Raw genomic sequence first — 19,307 nt, forward strand, 5'->3', positions numbered from 1 at the left:
GAGATGCTCATGTCCAATGGCCAGAACATGAATTAACTGTGTTTGGAGAATACAGCAAAGAAGATGTTATTGAATGTATTGAAGATAGCTCTGAAGTAGTTGCAGATCAATTCACACAATCTACACCCGCCAAAAATTTGCCGCCCAAAAACCTGTCGACCTTGTTGTGTTCTCCCATCAATGTTGAAGTAATAGATGTCGAAATGACAGAGAATGAACCAGCCCCAGCATCCATAGACGCATCAGAACTTGATATCAGCGATATTACTTTCCAATGTGTTGAAATCTCCACAAGGTCACAGGCCGAAAACAACATTGACGCAGGATGACAGTCTAATGAAAGAGAGCAAATACATTGTATTCGACAGTTGTTTGATGGAAATTATAAGTATGCTGAAATGTGTGCATTCCGTTAGAGGGAAAGTATGTGGGAAGCCATTGATTAATGTGACTCGTCAAATAAAAGGCAGTAACGTCAAAATAAATGCCGCCTGTAGATTAAATCATAGGTTCTCATGGTCTGCACAAACGATGCTGGGGAAAATGCCAGCAGGCAATCTACTGTGTGCAGCTGCATCACTTTTTAGTGGCTCCAGTTTTAGAAAGTTAGAGGCTTTCTTTCAGTTTGTGGGACTCCATTTCATTTCTAAAGCGCTGTACTACATATACCAACGTGATTATCTGTTTCCGGCCATTAGTGATGCTTGGAAAATTGAACAATTGTCTCTAGCAAGTACATTCGAAGGCAAACGATTCAGGTTAGCCGGCGATGGACAGTACGACACCCTGGATTTTCTGCTAAGTACTGCACCAACCACTTTCAGGACATGGATAGTAAGAAAATGAGTTTGGTGGTCGTGCAGGTAACACAATGTACATCGTCATTGGCCATGGAGAAACTAGGATTTATGAAATCAGTGGAATATCTACAATCAAGGGGAATGCCCATCGACCTCATAGCCACGGACAGACGTTTCAATTGCCAAGACAATGAGAGAGCAGTTTCCACATATTAATCATCAATTTGACGTATGGCATCTTGCTAAATCAATCAGTAAGAAAATCTCGGCTGCAGGAAAAAAAAAAAAAAGGTTTTGAAAGTATTTTGCAGTGGTCCCATTCTATCACCAACCATCTTTGGTGGAGCTCAAAAACTTGTGAATGGTCAGTGGAAATACTACTTGAAAAATGGCAGTCACTGATGCACCACTGTACCAACGTTCACCGCTGGACAGAAAATGAACATTTCCACCAATGTGAACATGGCCCTTTGTCCCCAGAGGAGGCACGGAAGAAGAAGTGGTTGATTCCATCTTCACCGACACACAAAGCCATTGAGAAGATTGTTTTCGACAAAACTCTATCAAGAGATTTGAGAGGACTGACAGAATTCTGTCACACAGGAGATTTGGAGGTGTTCCACAATATGTGCCTAAAGTACAAGCCAACGCGCTTGCATTTTAGCTTTCGGGACATGAAACATCTCACTCTACTAGCGGTCTTGGCCCATAACAGCAATGTCGGACGTGAACAATCTAGGACTAGGAGTAAAGTAAGGATGCTTCGCTACACTAAGGTGTTTTCAAAACGAAGTAAGCAATGGGTGATCAAACCAGTCTATGATGAAATGCAGTTCGACTTTGTGAAAGGCCTTATTGTTTTTGTGTTAGAGAAGCACAGATATGGAATTTTGGACGTTTCTGTGCAGAGCAGTGATCAGTTCGACTTTGTGAAAGGCCTTATTGTTTTTGTGTTAGAGAAGCACAGATATGGAATTTTGGACGTTTCTGTGCAGAGCAGTGATCCATTGCCACCGAACATTGCGACTGTGCCATGCCCACCCGAAGCACAGCTGGTTGTGAAGTACAAATCCTGGTTTAAATAATTGCAATACGATTGTCTTTTTGTAAAGAAATGTTATTGTACAGTGTACCTGTAACCCTAACCCCCTACCTTCACCATCATGGGTGGCGAACAAGCTGGGTGTCATCTTTGAATTCTCTCTATTCACCTCATATATGTGTATGTATATAATTTTCTCATGTCTCATCTCATGTAAATGTAAATGCTGCGCACTGTTGCGCACTGTTAACGGAGGGGAGGCTTGTGTATTGCAAATAATAAAACAAACAAACAATAAATCTCACTTTTAACTCAACTCCTGTGGTACTTTATACTTTCCCTGACCTTCCACCAAAAATTAAATGTCTCCATTTGGGCTGCAAAGCTCGCAGACAACGGGGACAAAATTGGGGGACTTAGAACGCGCCAAGCGGGCCGTGGCATTTGGGAGAGAAGCCAGTTCGCATTTGCACATTGAGGCGCACTACATAGAGGGATTCTAAACTTCAAGTTCTCACAGATGCCTTTACTACGTGATGTTGCAAATAAAGAATGCGAAGGACAGCGGCTTTGATTTTCAGCTCGCGCCCAGAAGAGGCCCACAAGTCACACTGGAAGTATAAGGGTCTATTGTTTTTTGACCTTGAGACAGGGACCATGCCGAAAGAACTACATTTGAAGGGGATGCGCAATAACGTAAGAGACGATAAGGCAGAAAATTCAGAAACTAGACCGAGGTTCATTTTAGTTCAGTATACGAAAAATCGTTGTCAAGAGCACGGTCCGTTTTACAGGCTGCATTACGAAGAGACACAATGGAAATTTCAAATATAATGTGAGTAAATCTTTAGACGCTTTTATACCGGAATGAAGAATTAATGAATGGATGCATGAATAAATGAATGAATGAAGAGCAAGGAAAAGCAAGGAAAACGTGTTCGTAGTGGGCACATGGGCATGCAGGTCCACTGGTCTCACCGATCTCGGTCCTTGGCTCAGCCACTTTTCCCTGCACTTCCTACCTGCACTACGGGACTGTCTCTGTATCCTTCAGCCCCTTCTCCCGGCATTTACCTTGCACTTGCCACCAGCTGGCCCTATTATTTATCTTGTATTCGACTAACCATGTACAGCACTTTTACACCCCCTCCCCCCCCTTCCCCATGCGCGATCAGAAAGACACCTGGCCTAGTAGGATCGTTGTCTGTCTGCCCTTGTTCCCCACCTGCCTCGTCGCGCCTTGAAACACTTGTGTATAGGCGCGTTACGAATGCCATATCATATATCATATCATTCCACACGCATGTAGACTAACTGTCGTTTATCATTGTGTGTTGGCCTCGATTTATTTCGTTACTTTTCGCATTGATTTTAGAGCCGAACATACTCCATTGAACTATCCTTGCAAGCAAATAGTTTCTGATCGGCTGTAATAAATAAAAGGAGTGATATTAATGAAGATCAGCTGGCGAGACTAATTATAATTTTTTTGTTTTCATAACAGGTATTTGCTCCCCTTCTGCTACTGCCATCGGTTTGAGACACCGGCAGACAGTTTCTTCGTGAGACACCTGCAGAGTCGTGTGAACAACTGGAGCACACTGACAATTTTATGGGACGATCGCCAAGGGCCCACATGCCCTTACGCTGTACTAGTGGCTAGAAGCAACATATCGACCTTTACGATGGACTAGTGCCTAGTTGATGGAACAGCCTTGCGGTTCACCGTGCTTCCAAAGTGCTTCTTTTAACGAAAAGCAACACCCTGTGTACCATTGCGGATACAGATAAAAGAAAATAAATGGCTTTCGGAGTTCATATGGCAATTGCTGAATATTCTGTAAACATTTAATGTCAAATAAATGTACTTTACCAAATGTACCGTGTTGCTGTTTGATTTTAAAGTACAGTTTCATATTCCGAATTGTGGCGCGCTGTGTTGTGAGATGGTCTGTGTTGGTTTCCGGGTTCTGTGTGGAGTCGCGTAGAAGACGACTGGGCGCGTTTGCCTACACAGCACAGTAACGTCACAGAGAGAGGCGGGGAATATGAATGTTTTGATAATGTCAGGCTCAGGGGCGGGGGAATTGATTTAGTGCCGCAAAAGCAGGTCAGCCAGGGCGATGCGGCAAGTGATAGGATTATCACAAAATGGCGGCTCCCTGGTGCCTGTTTTCACGTGCGTTTAATGGACGAAAACTTGGGTAAGGTCCATAGGAAAGTTTTCTAAAATCGAGCCACTTAGGCTTAAAAAAACATGGCCGACCCGTAGGGACAATAAACATTTTTACTAGACCATGCCTTTAATGCAAATGGAAGCTGCCTTCTCCAGCCACTGTTGAGCAATAGTCACCGTCTGAGATACAATCATCATTACCTGTAGCACATAAGAAGCAGTTCTTCTTCTTTTTGCCTGCTTTACAGACGTTGACAATGCTTAGCAGGCGCTCATCATTGGGCGTGAAGATGTCCCTCTGCAGTGCATGCTTGATGGCCGTCATTCTGTAAGGCAAGATGGAGACAGGTATAAAAATAGGCACCGGATCACAAATCTGATCACACTGATATATTCTTGGCATATAATAAAGGCATCTTACTAGGTTACTTCAACTACTGGACTGAACTACGCTCCAGCACTGAAACAACTTACCTTATTGATTCACTGGAAGATAAAGAGCATAAATTGCTGCTAGTGTATCAGGCACAACGCTGGTCACACGTTAGACCAACTCTTTACTCACCATCTAAATCAACAGTTGATGGTCCTCTAAAAATGTCCTGGTCCAATCACGTGGGGATACCATTCAAAAGACTTATAGAGCCTGACATGCTCGCTAAGAGACAATGTACCACCTCCTCCACTTCCCGAATGTTGGAACAACTAATAAAAGAACATCTCTAATTACTTAACTTTTAAACCCTATTTGACATCTTCATTGCCAATCAATAACCCAAACTCATTGATTGCCTCACAAGAACTATGTACCACAGAGCTACTTGACAATATTGCTACAGTCACGAATGAGATCAGAAAAGAGTAAAAAAGAGATGGTTTACACTAGATCTGAACAATATGCGCCACAAAGTAAGAAACAAGGAAAGATGAAGGCACTGAGCATATGTTCCAGTTGCTCTTAGGGAACTTAAACAGCATCAGCACTGCTATACAAAAAAAAGGGATCCTCAAAATAAAGGTGGCCTACTGTGGACAAAAGATGTGTTCAAAGGTCAATAGCGCTCCAACACTATTCACTGTGATAAACAAGCTTTCTAATGGCCCGACACACTATGATCTGACCCCCTATGAACCTCTGCTCGATCGTCTTGCTACCCCAATTTGTCCAAAACAATTGAAAAAAAATCAGGAATGATTTTGAAAAGCCTCTAATAGTGGGAACATTACCAGGTATGACCCAAATAGCACAGATACAGCATCAATAACATCTTTAGAAACATTTGCACCCATGAAGGAAAATGTGATCCATAAGCTTCTCCTTTTCGCAAAATGAGGGACGGATCCGATGCCGCAGGGTAAAAACATCATGCACGGACGGCAAAAAGTTAAGTAGGGGGTCGGTGGGGGGCTGTGTGGGGATTTTTCATTTTGTCCACGGCAAAATTGGCTTTGCGGCTGAATTGACCACGGTCAATTCGACCGCGAACAATTGTGCCAGAGCCAAAATGTACATCTCCAGTTGATCAATTACAGCAAAAACCGTCTAGTTGATATCAAGAACTGGATGGCCCTCACACTCTTGAATTCTGGCCTGAAGAATTAGGAACTTGTCCCAACTCAAAAGACGAGGTAACATATCTAGAGGTCTAGGTCGGCAGGTCCCTTACATTAAACTCTCAAATAAACGCAGTAACTAAATCCTGTTTTTCCCCCTTTTAAAAGAAAATCAAACCTATACTCGCTCTACTTTCCTTCCCCCCAGAAAGTAACCATTGTAGATGCCTTGATTCTATTGAGACTTGATTTCAGTAACAGTGCCTTCTTAAGTTTATCAGAATCCTTTCTTCATCGCGTCTGAAGAGTACAGTACAAAACAACCAGAATCTTACTGAGGCGATATTAACTGAGGCGGCGGGCCGACCCGGTCGGTAACGGCCACCACCCAAGTTAAGGGCCCGAGCGAAGCAAGGGTCCCTTAACAAGGGAGGCAGTGCCGTTACAGACCGGGTCGGCCCGCGGCCAAGGTTAATGTCGCCATTAGCACCAGTGTAGTTTTACTATCCGGGTGCTAATGGTTTTAAAAAAGAAAAGGGGAAAAAAAAAAAAGGAAAGCATTTTGTCTGCGCCAATGGGATGTCTTACGGCGTTCCGTTGATGGAGACAAAATACTACACCAATATGGCCACTATGGAAATGGAAGGCGGGGCTCCGTATGAGCACCCTCTTCCATTTCCATGGTGGTCACACTGGTTTGGAGATTGCAGGAGATGTGCCGAGGGAATGGTCTTATGTTTGGAGGCGGTGTGCGCGTGGTTGATCTTGCAGCACTCCTAAATCCTAACGTCTGCTGTTCATGCAGGCACTGATAAGGTAAGTGTGATCGGTGAGGAGGGGAGCAGAGGGACAAAAAATAAATTGTCCCATTTTTGGCGGCACTATGTGCGCGTTTGCAGGCAGTGAGGATTCCAACTCTCTGGAGCATTTTGTGAGTATGCTGTGGTAAATTGTGTTTTTTTTTTTTTTACAAAATCGTGTGTAGCTGAGGCAGAGTACTACACTGAAGGTTGAGGTCAAGGGTTAAGTACACTCACGACAGAGCGTGAGAGCTCATCAATGCTTGGAACGCGGGCTTGTCCCTGGTGAATACAGGCCGCGTTCCGAGCATTTTCAATGGTCAACAATGACTTGCAGGGTGCTAATGAACATAAAACAATTGTGATCACATCAACCCTGCACTTGGAGCACTACACAGTCCAGTAAGGAAATGGATAGCAGTTATGTGCATCCCCTTCAAAACCCTGAGTTGGTGAAATACTTCTCCTTTCTCAACTAGACTCAAATTGCGTACACCTCGACACACCCAAAGATGTAACCAATAAAAACCATCAGCATCCGATCCCTATCAAAGAGAAAGAAAAGGAGGGCGCTCATTCTCAGTGTTGACGGCTAAAATGTGGACCAGCCTGCCACCATTGTTTCGATGTGAAAATAATCTAATAGCCTTTCGGAAACAACTAAAGACATCTTATCAATCAAAATTGCGCCTCTGATCCCCTAATTTGCACTCCTTAACGCCAGCGCCAATATGCCTTTGGACAAACGTAGCGCTCTACTAAAATGCAGATAACATAAAATCCAAGGGACGCCGGCAGTCCCTAGTGTTTCCTTATTTCAAAGTCACATGGTTCTGCTCCATGGTACGTCTGTGCCTCCTATACAGACACCCCTGCATATCCTATCTTTGTTGGTGCCATAACATATAACATTACAAGTGACCCTTGCAGTCCCAAGTGTTTCCTTACTTCAAGGTCACATGGTTCTGCTCCATGGTACGCTGTTGCTTCTTTCCCAGACATCCCGGCCTATCCTATCTTTGTGGGTGCTATGGCCTTGCTTTTGGGTCAAGTGGAGTTTTTCAAAAGAGCGAGATACTGTATGTATCTAGGACTTTGTGGTTGTCCCAGTTCTTTGTATGAGAGGCTGGACGTCCTAGCTACTGCATTTGACTGTGTCTGTGTCCTGCAACAGAGAGTGTGATGGGCTATTCTGTATATAGCTCTCGCTCCCAGGGGTAAAAGCGCTGCAAGTCTAGAATATCAACAGTGGAACAGGGAGGTAAAATGGTATTGTGTAACATATAACAAAATGCAATAAGGTATTATCCAAACAGTGCATCCATTAAAATATACTTTTTATGTATGTTTCATTAAGAAGAAATATGCACTGTATTACCAGTAAGTGATTTTTCAGCAAAAGTATGGTAGCGATTTCACCAAATGCTTAGGATTTAGTTCTTGAGTCTAAATTCAATGTTATCAAAAGTGTGGCTTTTAAAGTGAAATCCAGCTGTCAAAGATTTGTAAAGCCTGCACGTATCACCACTTTGAACAACTTATGCCCAATGCTTTTCTATGGGCCAAATACGAGCAGAAGGCCGTGTAGAATGGTCATGTGGTTTAGTTATTTTATTTAAAGGTATTTATCGAAACACTGTACAGCAATGAAAAATAATACAGAATCACCACAATACAAGAATGCAACTCAATAAAATGATTATAAAAATCATGCTATACGAACACAAATGTTCATTATTCATGTAGAATTAATCTCAATTAACAATGGAGATAAAACTGATGGTAGAAGACCATTAATAATCATTTGTGTAGAAAAATGTATTTTCAGGTTTCCCCTGAAACGAAACAAGGAAGATGCTGCCCAAATAGCAACAGATAGACTATTCTGAAACTGTAGGGCTGCACAGGAAAACACTTTGTTTTGTTCATGGGGGGAATTTCCAAAACAAATTAATTCCAGTTTTGTGAAATGTAATTCCGGGCCAAAAACATAATTTGGAGGCACACTAAGAGGGATAACCTACTCTTAAGGCTTTTAAAATGAACACGTTCCTCAAGCGGAAGCCAATGTAAAGTTAAGATTGGTAACACATAGTGAAATTATTTTTCACCAATAATATGTTTTGCGGCAGCATGGAAAGCTAGTTTTAAGGGCATATAAATACTATTTGGGGCATCCACAAGTACAGCATTCCCACCAACAAAATGAGACAACACCAAATAATTGGGAAGAAGGAAGTCCCAACTCCAACGTAGAAGAGTAAGATGATATAGAGCCAACTGATCTTTTTTTGATACATGAAGCCTCACTGACAAATCTGTCTCAATGAGAAAACCCAATAATTTGGCTGAGAAGGACCAACAATACCGAATTTCCTAAAGTGAGAGAAGATAATCATGTTTTTATTAAGACATATCTTATTTTTTGAGCCAAAAAGCTAAAATTCTGTTTAAGGATAACGGTTCAACGATAAAAGGTACAAGTATGCAGGTGGTAACCCCCTGCCCAGGATGATGACTCAAGGACGCTGCACTAGGTAGCTGCCACGCTGTGAGCTGAACTTGAGGCTGCGGTTGTGGCATGTGCAGCTACTGCGGTAGCCAGGACTGCACTTTCAGTAGGCAATGGATGCAAGCAATGAAGCTATGCTATTCTCTTGGACAAATGCAGGTCACAGTTAATATCTAACGCTGGCCCTTGCAGGAGAGTTGGTGCTCGTCGCACAGGCTGCAAATGTTGCTGTTACAGGAAACAAAGTCCTGGGGGAAGGAAACCTAGCTGTGACCGCTGAATCACAGGAAGGGAGCACCAAGGGCAGGATTGCGCATAGCCCAGCAGTTTTTCCCCTAGACTCGGAGGAGATATTTTAGCACAGCATTTATCTTCTTCAGGCACGTTTTTCTTCCAGCTGCTGCGGGATCAGCCACAGGTAAAAACAACAAAAGATGTGATAAAAAAACCTGATCTTCACAGACGTCTTGGGAGATGTATGTACACTGCATCATGCAAACATTTAGAGCCCACCCAATCAGGGATGGTTGCCACATTCAAATTTCCTGGTCTTCGTTCTGGTCAAATGCTCAGGCTATGGATTTAGCAGGGAATCCCAGCCATACACTCTGCTACTATGAGCTTCCAACTTGAGGGTTAGGAAGTCCGGGACCTTATTTGGCTTTTATTTGGCCATGCAGTAATTCCCACACTCGGAGGTGTTGAAACAGACCGTTGCCCTTTCCTGGGGTTCATCGTGAGCATGCAAGGCCTCCTATATCTGAAACGGGTCTCCAAATGTTGAGGGGTCTGGGGGGGTGGGGTTGATTTGTCAGCAAACTCACAACAATATAAATAGATAACACGTGACAAACTGTAATTGTGCATCTTTCCTTGTCTGTTGTCTGTTCATGGTGACGTGGCAGGATGGTGAACTGTGTAGCAGTACATCTTGCCTTGTCAGTTTCCTGTTCACAATGACTTCCGTGTTATCTGTATAAACCAACCTACCTCTGGATGACTTGTGAAATTCCCCAAGTTGTGAAGTATGTTATATAACTATCATCACATCCTGTCTTCGGCAGGCTTGCTCCAAATAAACCTTTGGTGGTGTCATTTAGCAAGTCTTGCTTCAAACACTTACTGTTGCTGTGACCCATGGGAGGACTGCGGTTTTTCTAAGCCTGATGTCTACGAGTCTGCGGCCAGTATCCTCGGAATAAAGAGGCAAGTCAATGGTTATGACTACTCAGCCATGGGGATTCCTGGAACTAGATAAGGTTTCTGCATCCTGTACGCACCCCCTCAAACGACCCTGTAAACTCAAAGGAAATTTGAAACATGCTCAAAGGGTCCAGGAATCAGGTCTTTTTTGCGCTAAGGTCAGTTTTTACAGTGTAAAATAGGTTTCAGTCGTAACAGGTACAGGAACCTTAATGGGATGATAAAAAGATGTCCTGGAAAGCAGTGATGTGCCATGTTGCATGGCTTGTTTGTCCGTCCACGTCTCTGAAATGAAAATAGTGTGAATCTTCCTCAACTAACTCCGGTAATCACTGCTCAAAGGAGGGTTATAGGTCTTTATAATGCTGCAAAAACACAGAAGAATCTGTGGAATTCGTCCACTCTCCCAAAGGGGAAGCCAACCCTTTTGGGACTATGGAACTATGGAGGTGAGCCCTTTACGCTTAACATCCCCTAGGGGACAGGGTAAGCGGGATCCCACTGGGATGACTCCCCTGCCCCCTTTGGGGACAAGTAACTCACAAGTAAAGGGTTTTCTACACCTCCCTGCAACACAGACTCAGCAGTGTTTGTTGGCTATATGGGTATTGAGCAGTACCATAGCGTACAGGGCCCTTTAAAGATGGATGGTTTTGTTTCTGACCGGACCTTGGTAACCTCTCTGCATGAGGAGTGGGACTAAAGGAGCCTTCCCTCATTTTGGGGAGGACCAGAAATGACCTGGGCAAAGAACTAGCCTGAGGGCAAGAGACAGAAGCCTGCCCCAGAGCGCAGGGGAAGGGACGTCTTCCTTCCAGGAGGACCCTGGAGGCAGGTCCACGTAGAAGGCGTAGTGGATGGTGGAAACCAGTGGCCTACAGAAAGCAGCAAAGATCAGGAAGGCGGAGAGCCCTACAAGCACTACACCGATGAGAGTCCAAGAGGCTGAGTCGCTACTGAAAGGGCACACCGGTGTTTAGCAAGAGTGATGCCAAAGTCCTGTTGGTTGAACTGAAAAGGGAGACACAACCATGAATAAGTAATGGCCCTGCGCATAATGGATAAGCCGCCTCTCTGCTGATCAATGCAGCCGAGTACCAGGTACAGGGCTGAGAGAGAGGAGCGCGGTGTGGCACCGAAAAACCCCACAAGGGGGTGAGTGTTATCAGGAAACCCATATTACATGAGAGGCCCTAAGCCCACAACATGTTGAGCAACGAGATACCCTGCAAGTGGGTGAAAGCACAACAAATCCCAGATAACTGGATAGCCCATGATGAGCTGAGCAACAAGATACCCCACGAGCGGGTGAAGCAAAAGAGGACCAACCGAAAGGCTGAGAATCCTTCTAGACTATACAAGGCTGAGAATTAAGGCAGCCAACGAAGGTGTGAGAAAGGTGACACCTGGAACTGGGCAGAAAAGCAAAGAAGCCCAGAAGTGGCTATAACATACAATAACCCGCAAGAGTGTAAGAGTCATAGCATGGGTGTACACGAGACAGATTCCAGATGTAGCAGAATACCAGGGACCCCGAGCTGGGCTAAAAGACATTCCTAGGTGCAACAAAGGAAACAAAGACTGGCTCACAAAGCCTGTTATGACAGAAAAGGAACAGACTCAAAAGACCAGCTATTCCAAATAAATGTGGAACTATCTGAACTGATCAGAACGTTTGCTTCAGGGTCCAGGACAATTGGCTTTTGGGCAGAGAGAAAGACTCAAGCATGCATTATGAACTGTAGCAACAGTGGCCTGAGAGAAAACAGAACCAAGCATATTCTTGGCTAGAGGTCAGAAACCAGCCACCACAAGCCAAGACGCCAAGACAAAGGACATTAGTCCTACTTAGGCAGGATTTATGTTCTTTTCTCTTTAGTCGTAGGGAGAGATGAGGTTAGATGAAGTTTGGAATGAGGATGGAATTTGTGTGAGGCATCCTAACTAGCACTAGTTTGTTATTTTCTTTGAAGATTGGGGAATCCATCATCACAGAGCTAGGAGCAAACAAGGATTTCATTTAGTTAATAAAACCACCTTGTTGGAAAACATGTCCTCTTGTCGGTCTCCTATGTCTGACATACCACAAGTCATGTCTTAAGTGGAATTCAGACAATGCGATATAAGTTTGGGTCCCATGTTAGTTCAACGTCTGAATCCCTCAGCTAAACTACCCGAAAGAGCCACTCCCCAATCTATCGAATTCGATTTCTTTAGTACCAAAGATATCGAGATATCCAGTAGAGTAAGATGGCTGACTGGCATCTCCCCTCCCCAGGGGAGTTACCTTAGGTTATCGGCCAAGTCTTCCTTAGCTTGCCGGCATTCTCTTGATGTAGCAGCAGATGATGTAGACTCAGACTACCAGTGGGAGATTCAAGTAGTGTTATACAATTCAGGAGCCCAGAGATATGCTATGAAGGAAGGGGAGCCAATTGCCCAGGGAATCCTCGAAAAAAGCTATGATCCCAGATGCGCAGGGGGTGAACAATCTTTGACAAAACTCTCAAGATTCTCTAAGGTTTGGAGAAGCCGATATAAACCCGACTCCACCTTCCCAGAATAAAGGGGACGATACCACAACTTCTGGCAGAGACCTTCGAAAGGGCTATCCCGAAAGTCAGGGCCTACAGCAGAATGAACGCTGCTTCTTCAAGAAAAAGGTCCCACTCTATCGAGTCTGTAGCGACCGAGGCAGCACCAGGAAAACCCAACTGATAACTCCTCCGAGCCACAGGAGGGTGGTCATGGAACTGGCTCATTAACACTTGAGGTTCAGTCACCAGGGTGTGGCAAAAACACAAAACAAGGTCCTTAAATTCTATTGGCCAGGCGTATATGCTGACGGTAAGACCTATGTAACCAACTGTGACATCTGTCAAAAGACCTTAGCTACATCTGTACCACAACCATCATCTGCGGTTGATGTACCGTTCTTCAGAATATCAATGGCTATAGTGGGACCACTGGACCCATCTAAGTTGAGTAACAAGTATAAACCTATCATTCTGGATTTTGCCACTGGTTATCCAGAGGAATTCCCCCTCAGAAACAAGTGTCAAAATTCCTTCAGCACCTCATTCTCTTCCTCTTCAGGGAGGACTTCACATAGGAAATCCTTACTGATCAAGGCACAACATGTATGTCCTAAATTATGCAGGGTGTGAAGGAGGTCCTAAACATAAACATCTAAAGAACTTCTGTTTACCACCCAAAACTAACGGTCTGGTAGAATGCTTCAACCATTCCTTAAAGCGTAATTTAAGCATGCTGGTGGAAACGGGTGGACTAAATTAGGACCAGATGATATCCTTACCCTTTTTTGCAGTCCAGAAAACCCTCCAATCTTCTTTGGGATGTTCCCTCTCCACACTTTTTTAAGGGCGAGAGCCCAAACACGCACTTGAATTGTTAAGCGAAACCTGGTAATAGAGGGAGGAGGCAGCCTTACCAATAACCCAAGCGCTAAAAAGTTAAAATCTCATATGAAAAAGTGGCAAGGGAGATTGTGAACCAATACCTCTCTGGGGCACAGGAACACCAGAAACATAATTATGGCAGTAACTAGATCTTTCAGGGAAGGGGATCAAGTATTGGTCCTCTTACCTACATACGAGAATAAAATGGTCTCAAAGTGATACGGACCAAACAATATACTTTAAAAGAAAGGACCCCTCAATTACCTGATTTCCAAACCAGAGAGGCGACATAAAAAACAGATATAACATATTAACCTCCTAAAGACCTTGAAGGCAGTCCCAGTTGAGCAGAGTACAGTCCCTATGGTGACCCTCTTGGTTGAGAGAGAACATGATTTCAACTTGATCCCAGGGAATCTAACCACCATCCAAAAACAGGACCTCCAAGATCTGCTAACACAATTGCCAGAGGCTTACTCTGAAGAACCACGCAAGGTTAGGAACTTCTTCCATTACATTCACACACCTCATGGCAGACGGTAAACATTACACCTTACCGCATAGCCCTGAAGTATGCAGAAAACCCATAGAAGAAAAAGTAACCAACATGTTAAAATTGAGAGCGATAGAAGCCTCAAAGCACATGGTCGTTCCCAATTGTACTCGTCCGCAAGCCTGATGGATCTTGGCAGTCCTGCATTGATTTCCAGAGATTAAATCCCAACACAGTCTTCAATACTACCCAATGCCCAGGATCAACTAGTTAATTGAAAGACTTGGAAACGACAAGTACATCTCAACCGGAGTCCTCATAAAGGGGTATTGGCAGGTCCCCCTTCACCTGTCTGACAAAGAAAATACAGCCTTCTCTGCTCCTCAGGAGTTGCTTCAATTCACCATTCTTCCTTTTCGCCTTCATGATGCCCTGTCACCCTTCAAAGGTTAATGGATAAGGTGCTAAGACCCTATTCTGCCTTTGCAGCGGCTTATCTTGATGACATTGTGATTCATAGCAAGAGTTGGGAGTAACACCACAACTATAAAATATTTTTTTTAATTGATTTGGCTGAGTCACAAACTCAACCTTTCAACACAAATGTATCCAATTACATTTATCAAATGTATACATTTCTTTTTAGTAGAAAAAATTAAATTCAAATAAAACAGAAGGAAAAGTACATCAAAAAATTCATAATAGCTCACAATAAAAAGGAGTAAGTAACAAAGATAAAACAATAATAAGATAGTCTGAATGATCACAATGTCAAGTGTACTTCACACAAAAAAGGTTCACTTGCATATCCTATTTACTCCCAACTTAAGAATAGATATTATTAAACCAGTACAACACACATTATTTCATAAATGAAGTATCATTTTGTGGCACTGCATTGGTTCAAATTCAGTGTTTGTAAGAAGTTCACAATTGCATATTTAATTGCTTCCCACAAACATTGAGCAGTTAAATTATTACATCCTTTAAAATGATGCTTAAAAAAGAAAACTCACCATGATAATAACTCAGTACATTCAACCAAAAGATGCTTTAAAGTTTCACAGCCTACATGACAGAAACGGCAGATTGAACTCATTTGAGGAGATAGCTGCCATCTCGATACAATTTCATTTGTCCGCCATAGATTGAATCTAAAGCGCATACATTTAACTCAATGCTCTGGATCTGGAGATTTCATTAGATATGAAGCTGTAACTCCATACTTATTCAATAGGAAGGGATTCTGACTAAAGTCTTTATATAGCATGCATTGGTCTCTTGTCTTGATCCAATCGTGCTGCCACAATTTTATTTTAGCTTCATCAGGATTGGTTAAGAGAAGCTCAAGTGTGATATCAGCATTGTGAAGAACAGTATGCACTTTCAACCTCCACAACTTGATAAAAACATAATTTGTTGTATTAACATAATCAGATAATATAGACAACAGCCCATTCAAATTATTTGCCAATATCCATTTGCAATATAATGAACAGAGCTTCCAAGTGTAAATGCCATTAAGTGATATGAGACCCAATTCATGCCCAATTATAGCAATCGGCTGAGATAGAGACAATTTAAAAATGGTTTCCAATACCTCCCTTCCATTTTTTCCCCAAAAGGTATAAGGCTTCCATTGTTTGGTCGCTGCTCCATATAACAAAATAGGAGTTACCTTTTGCTTATAATATGTTAAGAGCGGACTAATTGAAAATGTACTATACCTTCCACTAATGACCCTCACTTGCGACATGGCTGTGGTCAATTTGCTTTTCAAATTCACATGATAAGGGAGATCCCAGGGATGGTTATTTACATTAACCCCCAGATAGATATAGTTTGAAACCACTTGGAGTTTTGTATTTTGAAGATGCCAGTGCCTCTTTTATTTAGCTGTTTTGGATTCCCAAATTGAATTATTTGTGTTTTCATATTGTTGATGGTTATAAAATTGTTTTGAACATATTTGTCTAAGGCTTTCAACAAAGTTCCCAAATCTTTGGGTGTTTTGGATATCAGGACTAGGTCGTCGGCATACAACAACCATTTTATTGTTTGTCTGTTCAACATCGGCGAAGCAGTCACTAGCCCAACAAAGCACCTACTCATATCGGCAATAAAGTTGAAGAGGGCTGAAGCAAGAATACAACCCTGCTTCAGCCCTCGACAAATCAATATTGGCGCCGACAGTTGACCATCCATGCTTAAACATATCTGAACGGTTGTTTCAGTGTGAAATTCATATAGCCATTTTAGAATGTGCAAGAGCATTGAAGGTCCATCAATTTTCTGAATAGCAACTCCCTAGGTACCGAATCAAATGCCATACGAAAGTCCACGAAAGCTATATACAATGGATGCTTTCTCTGCTGTTCAAGTGCTTTAACGGCATTAAGTGTGAATAGGTTAATGCTTGTGCCCAGGCCAGGGATGAAACTCTTCTTGAATGGATCTTGCAGGTTTTCTCTAGTTATCATGAGTTAAAATCTCTCAATACCAGGCAGGCAAAGATTTTCCCTGGACAATCGAGCAGTGCCATTGGCATGTAGGACGCAGGATCGGTCCCATCTCGTTTTCTAAAGATCGGAATAATAATCCATTTCTTCCAAGAGGGTGGAATCGTCCCTGTGTGCAGAACTTGATTATAGATCAAGTGAAGGATGGTGGCTCAGGCTTGTGGATGCTGTTTCATCATACTACTGTTGAAGCCATCAGGCCCTGGGGCTCTGGAGGAGCTTAACCTTGAAATACATAGTAGGATGTCACCTCGATCAATTAATATTTGCTGTTCCGGCTTGACATTATGCAGATTTATGTAGCATTCAGGCAAGGGTGTTTGAAAGAGGGATTCATAAAATGCCCTCTATCGGGATTCAGTGATGGCATTTAATTGGACTGAGGCTTGTGTTTTATTCGACACCTCATTTAATAGGGACCAAACTCCTGCAGATGCTTTAGCATCTATTCCCCATCCTTTTGATATTGGAGGGCCTTCCTACCCCGGACCCAGTTTTTATAAACCGATTTAAGATGCTTTACTTGGATTAGTCTTTCCAAATATGGGAGATTTTTGAGGTGTTGTATATTTCGTCTTAAGAGTGCTTTTCTTGCTTTCAAAACATGATCAAACACATGTAGATGTTATATATATTTTTGCATGGATGTTACATAGCAACCTTCTTGATATCGATTGTTGCCCACACTTTGACATGCTAAAGTTTGTACTAGGTCTAGTAGCGACTTAGCCGTCCACCTCAGAAGATTCCTCACATCGTTAATGCACATACGATCTTGATACATTGGTCTCGTTGGATCAACTTGTTGGAGAGGCCAAGACTATGCAAGACAAAACTGAATATGATCACTATGTCAATTTGTTTTTATCTGAAGAGATTGAGCTATATTCATAAAACTCTGGTCACTGTAGACATAATCAATTATCGCCTTTTGGGTTCCTCACTGCCACGTACAATGTGGCGTGTGTCACCCTGAATGGTACCATTCAGCATTGTAAACTGGCTCTCTGACATAAGGTTATTCCATTGTATTTCATCAGGATTGTCCTGTTTGCCAACATCTGCCAGGCAGTGGAGATTTAAATCACCTACTATTAGCGTATGACTTAAGGCTGACTCAAGAGCAAGAGCATCGAGAATAGTTTCGATATGTTCAAAAAAGATGTCAGACTGGAGGTGTGCTCTGCCGCAATAGAGGTTTATGAGGGCAACCGTAAAGATATCTCTCTCAATTTTCACTACTTGTATATAAGGAGTAGGAGATGTACACAATTGAATATTGAATCTCCTAGAGATTTGTGTAGCTACCAGCCATTGGCCGACCTCTTGCCTGGGTAATTGCTGGTACCATCACCACACCAAAATCATCCCAAACGGGGGCGGTTGATAGCCAGGTCTCCTGAAGTGTGATTATATCAAATTTGCCTATATCATTAGTAGTTGAATTAATCAAATGTCTAAAACCTTGTGTGTTCCATGATACCAATCGAATTATCTCCCGTTTCTGGAGTTGTTACGCTTGCACTTCAGAGTCATTGGCCATGTGTTTCAAATGTGCTGCTGAGCTGCGAGAAGCATGCTTAGGATATTGCTGATCAGAACCAAAGATTCTCTGGGCTCCATATGTTAAGGAACGGTAAGAGTATTGGTATTGCGATTATCTTGCAATACAAGAGATTCCAGCTCATATAAGGCAGATCTTGCTCCCCATAGGGTATTCATTACGACACCAGAACGAATAAACAATCTCGCTTCAGTTAGATCGAAATCAGTGAATTCTACAACATCAATATCAGATGACGTTATGTCTTCTAAACTTGGTATTTCCATACACATATTTAATATACTTGATCTATTTAGATCATATTTTGGATATGGATGATCAACATTTTATTAATAAACAATGACAACTCTTATACTGCAACTGCTTAACATTCGGTGTCAACAGGGTATTTTTATTCAGCAGGGTTGATGCTAATGTGTCAGCCTATTAATGGGTGTGGGTGTTTCCTGGTTTTGTTTAGTTATTTACATGGACTGTAATGCTAGAGGGCCTTTCAACACAGGATTGTATGATGGAACTGGTAAATGCTTCATATTATTTGCAGTCTTTTCAGTTAAAAACTCTTGATTTAGGGACATGTATTGTGCTAGGGACTTCTTTATCTCCTCACGCATTTGATCAATCGTAGGATGCACAGGTTCCAGTGCAGTTATTGTCAGGGCCTTGCTTACTAATTTGTTATTTGGCAATTGGTGCTGTTGGATCAAAGTGCCTACTTCGCTCTCAGTTTTACCATCAAGACCCATAGAGGTGTTATTCCCATTAACAGGGTAAGGTAGTTGTGTACAGGCTGGCAAATGTCGTTCATCAAAGGATGCTACCGGTTCTATAGTATTCTTCGGTCTTTCAGTATGTGTGTATAGTGCTAAAAGGTCATCCAAAAGGTTTGTACTTCAAAGTACATATAGATGGCATAGGTTGATTTGTAATGACCTGTGGCAGCATACTGGCTGCTTTTGAAGCAACTACTGAAGCCAGATTGCTTAGCATTTTTTTTGGCATAGGTAAGGCGTTGATAAATTGCCTTGTTTTAGTTTGTATTTACCCCAATGTTTGATTTTTACATATTTTCTTCATCTTCTGTAGTTTGCAGATCTTTCCCCCCCCCCCATCACTGGCTTTGATGTATTAAAAATATTGAAAGTAGGATGTGTAGCAATACCTTGCTGCGTTAGGGACATTGGGACTTTCAGATTACAGGATTGGGTATCCCCAATTACTTCCT

The 19,307-nt window shown here is 42.5% G+C and overlaps 1 protein-coding gene across 4 annotated transcripts in view; it reads right to left on the reverse strand.

Annotated features, from left to right (window-relative positions):
- EXOC1 (exocyst complex component 1) overlaps positions 1-19,307 on the reverse strand; it is a 791,619-nt gene that overhangs the window by 719,018 nt on the left and 53,294 nt on the right. For all 4 annotated transcript variants that reach the window (XM_069631625.1, XM_069631623.1, XM_069631624.1 and 1 more), the window contains exon 2: positions 4,220-4,344. In XM_069631625.1, the coding sequence (XP_069487726.1) occupies positions 4,220-4,343 (124 nt within the window). In that variant the 5' untranslated portion in view covers position 4,344. The remainder of the gene's footprint in view (positions 1-4,219; positions 4,345-19,307) is intronic.

Source organism: Ambystoma mexicanum, chromosome 6q, assembly GCF_040938575.1.
Source record: "Ambystoma mexicanum isolate Mex_15411 chromosome 6q, UKY_AmexF1_1, whole genome shotgun sequence".
Taxonomy (NCBI): domain Eukaryota; kingdom Metazoa; phylum Chordata; class Amphibia; order Caudata; family Ambystomatidae; genus Ambystoma; species Ambystoma mexicanum.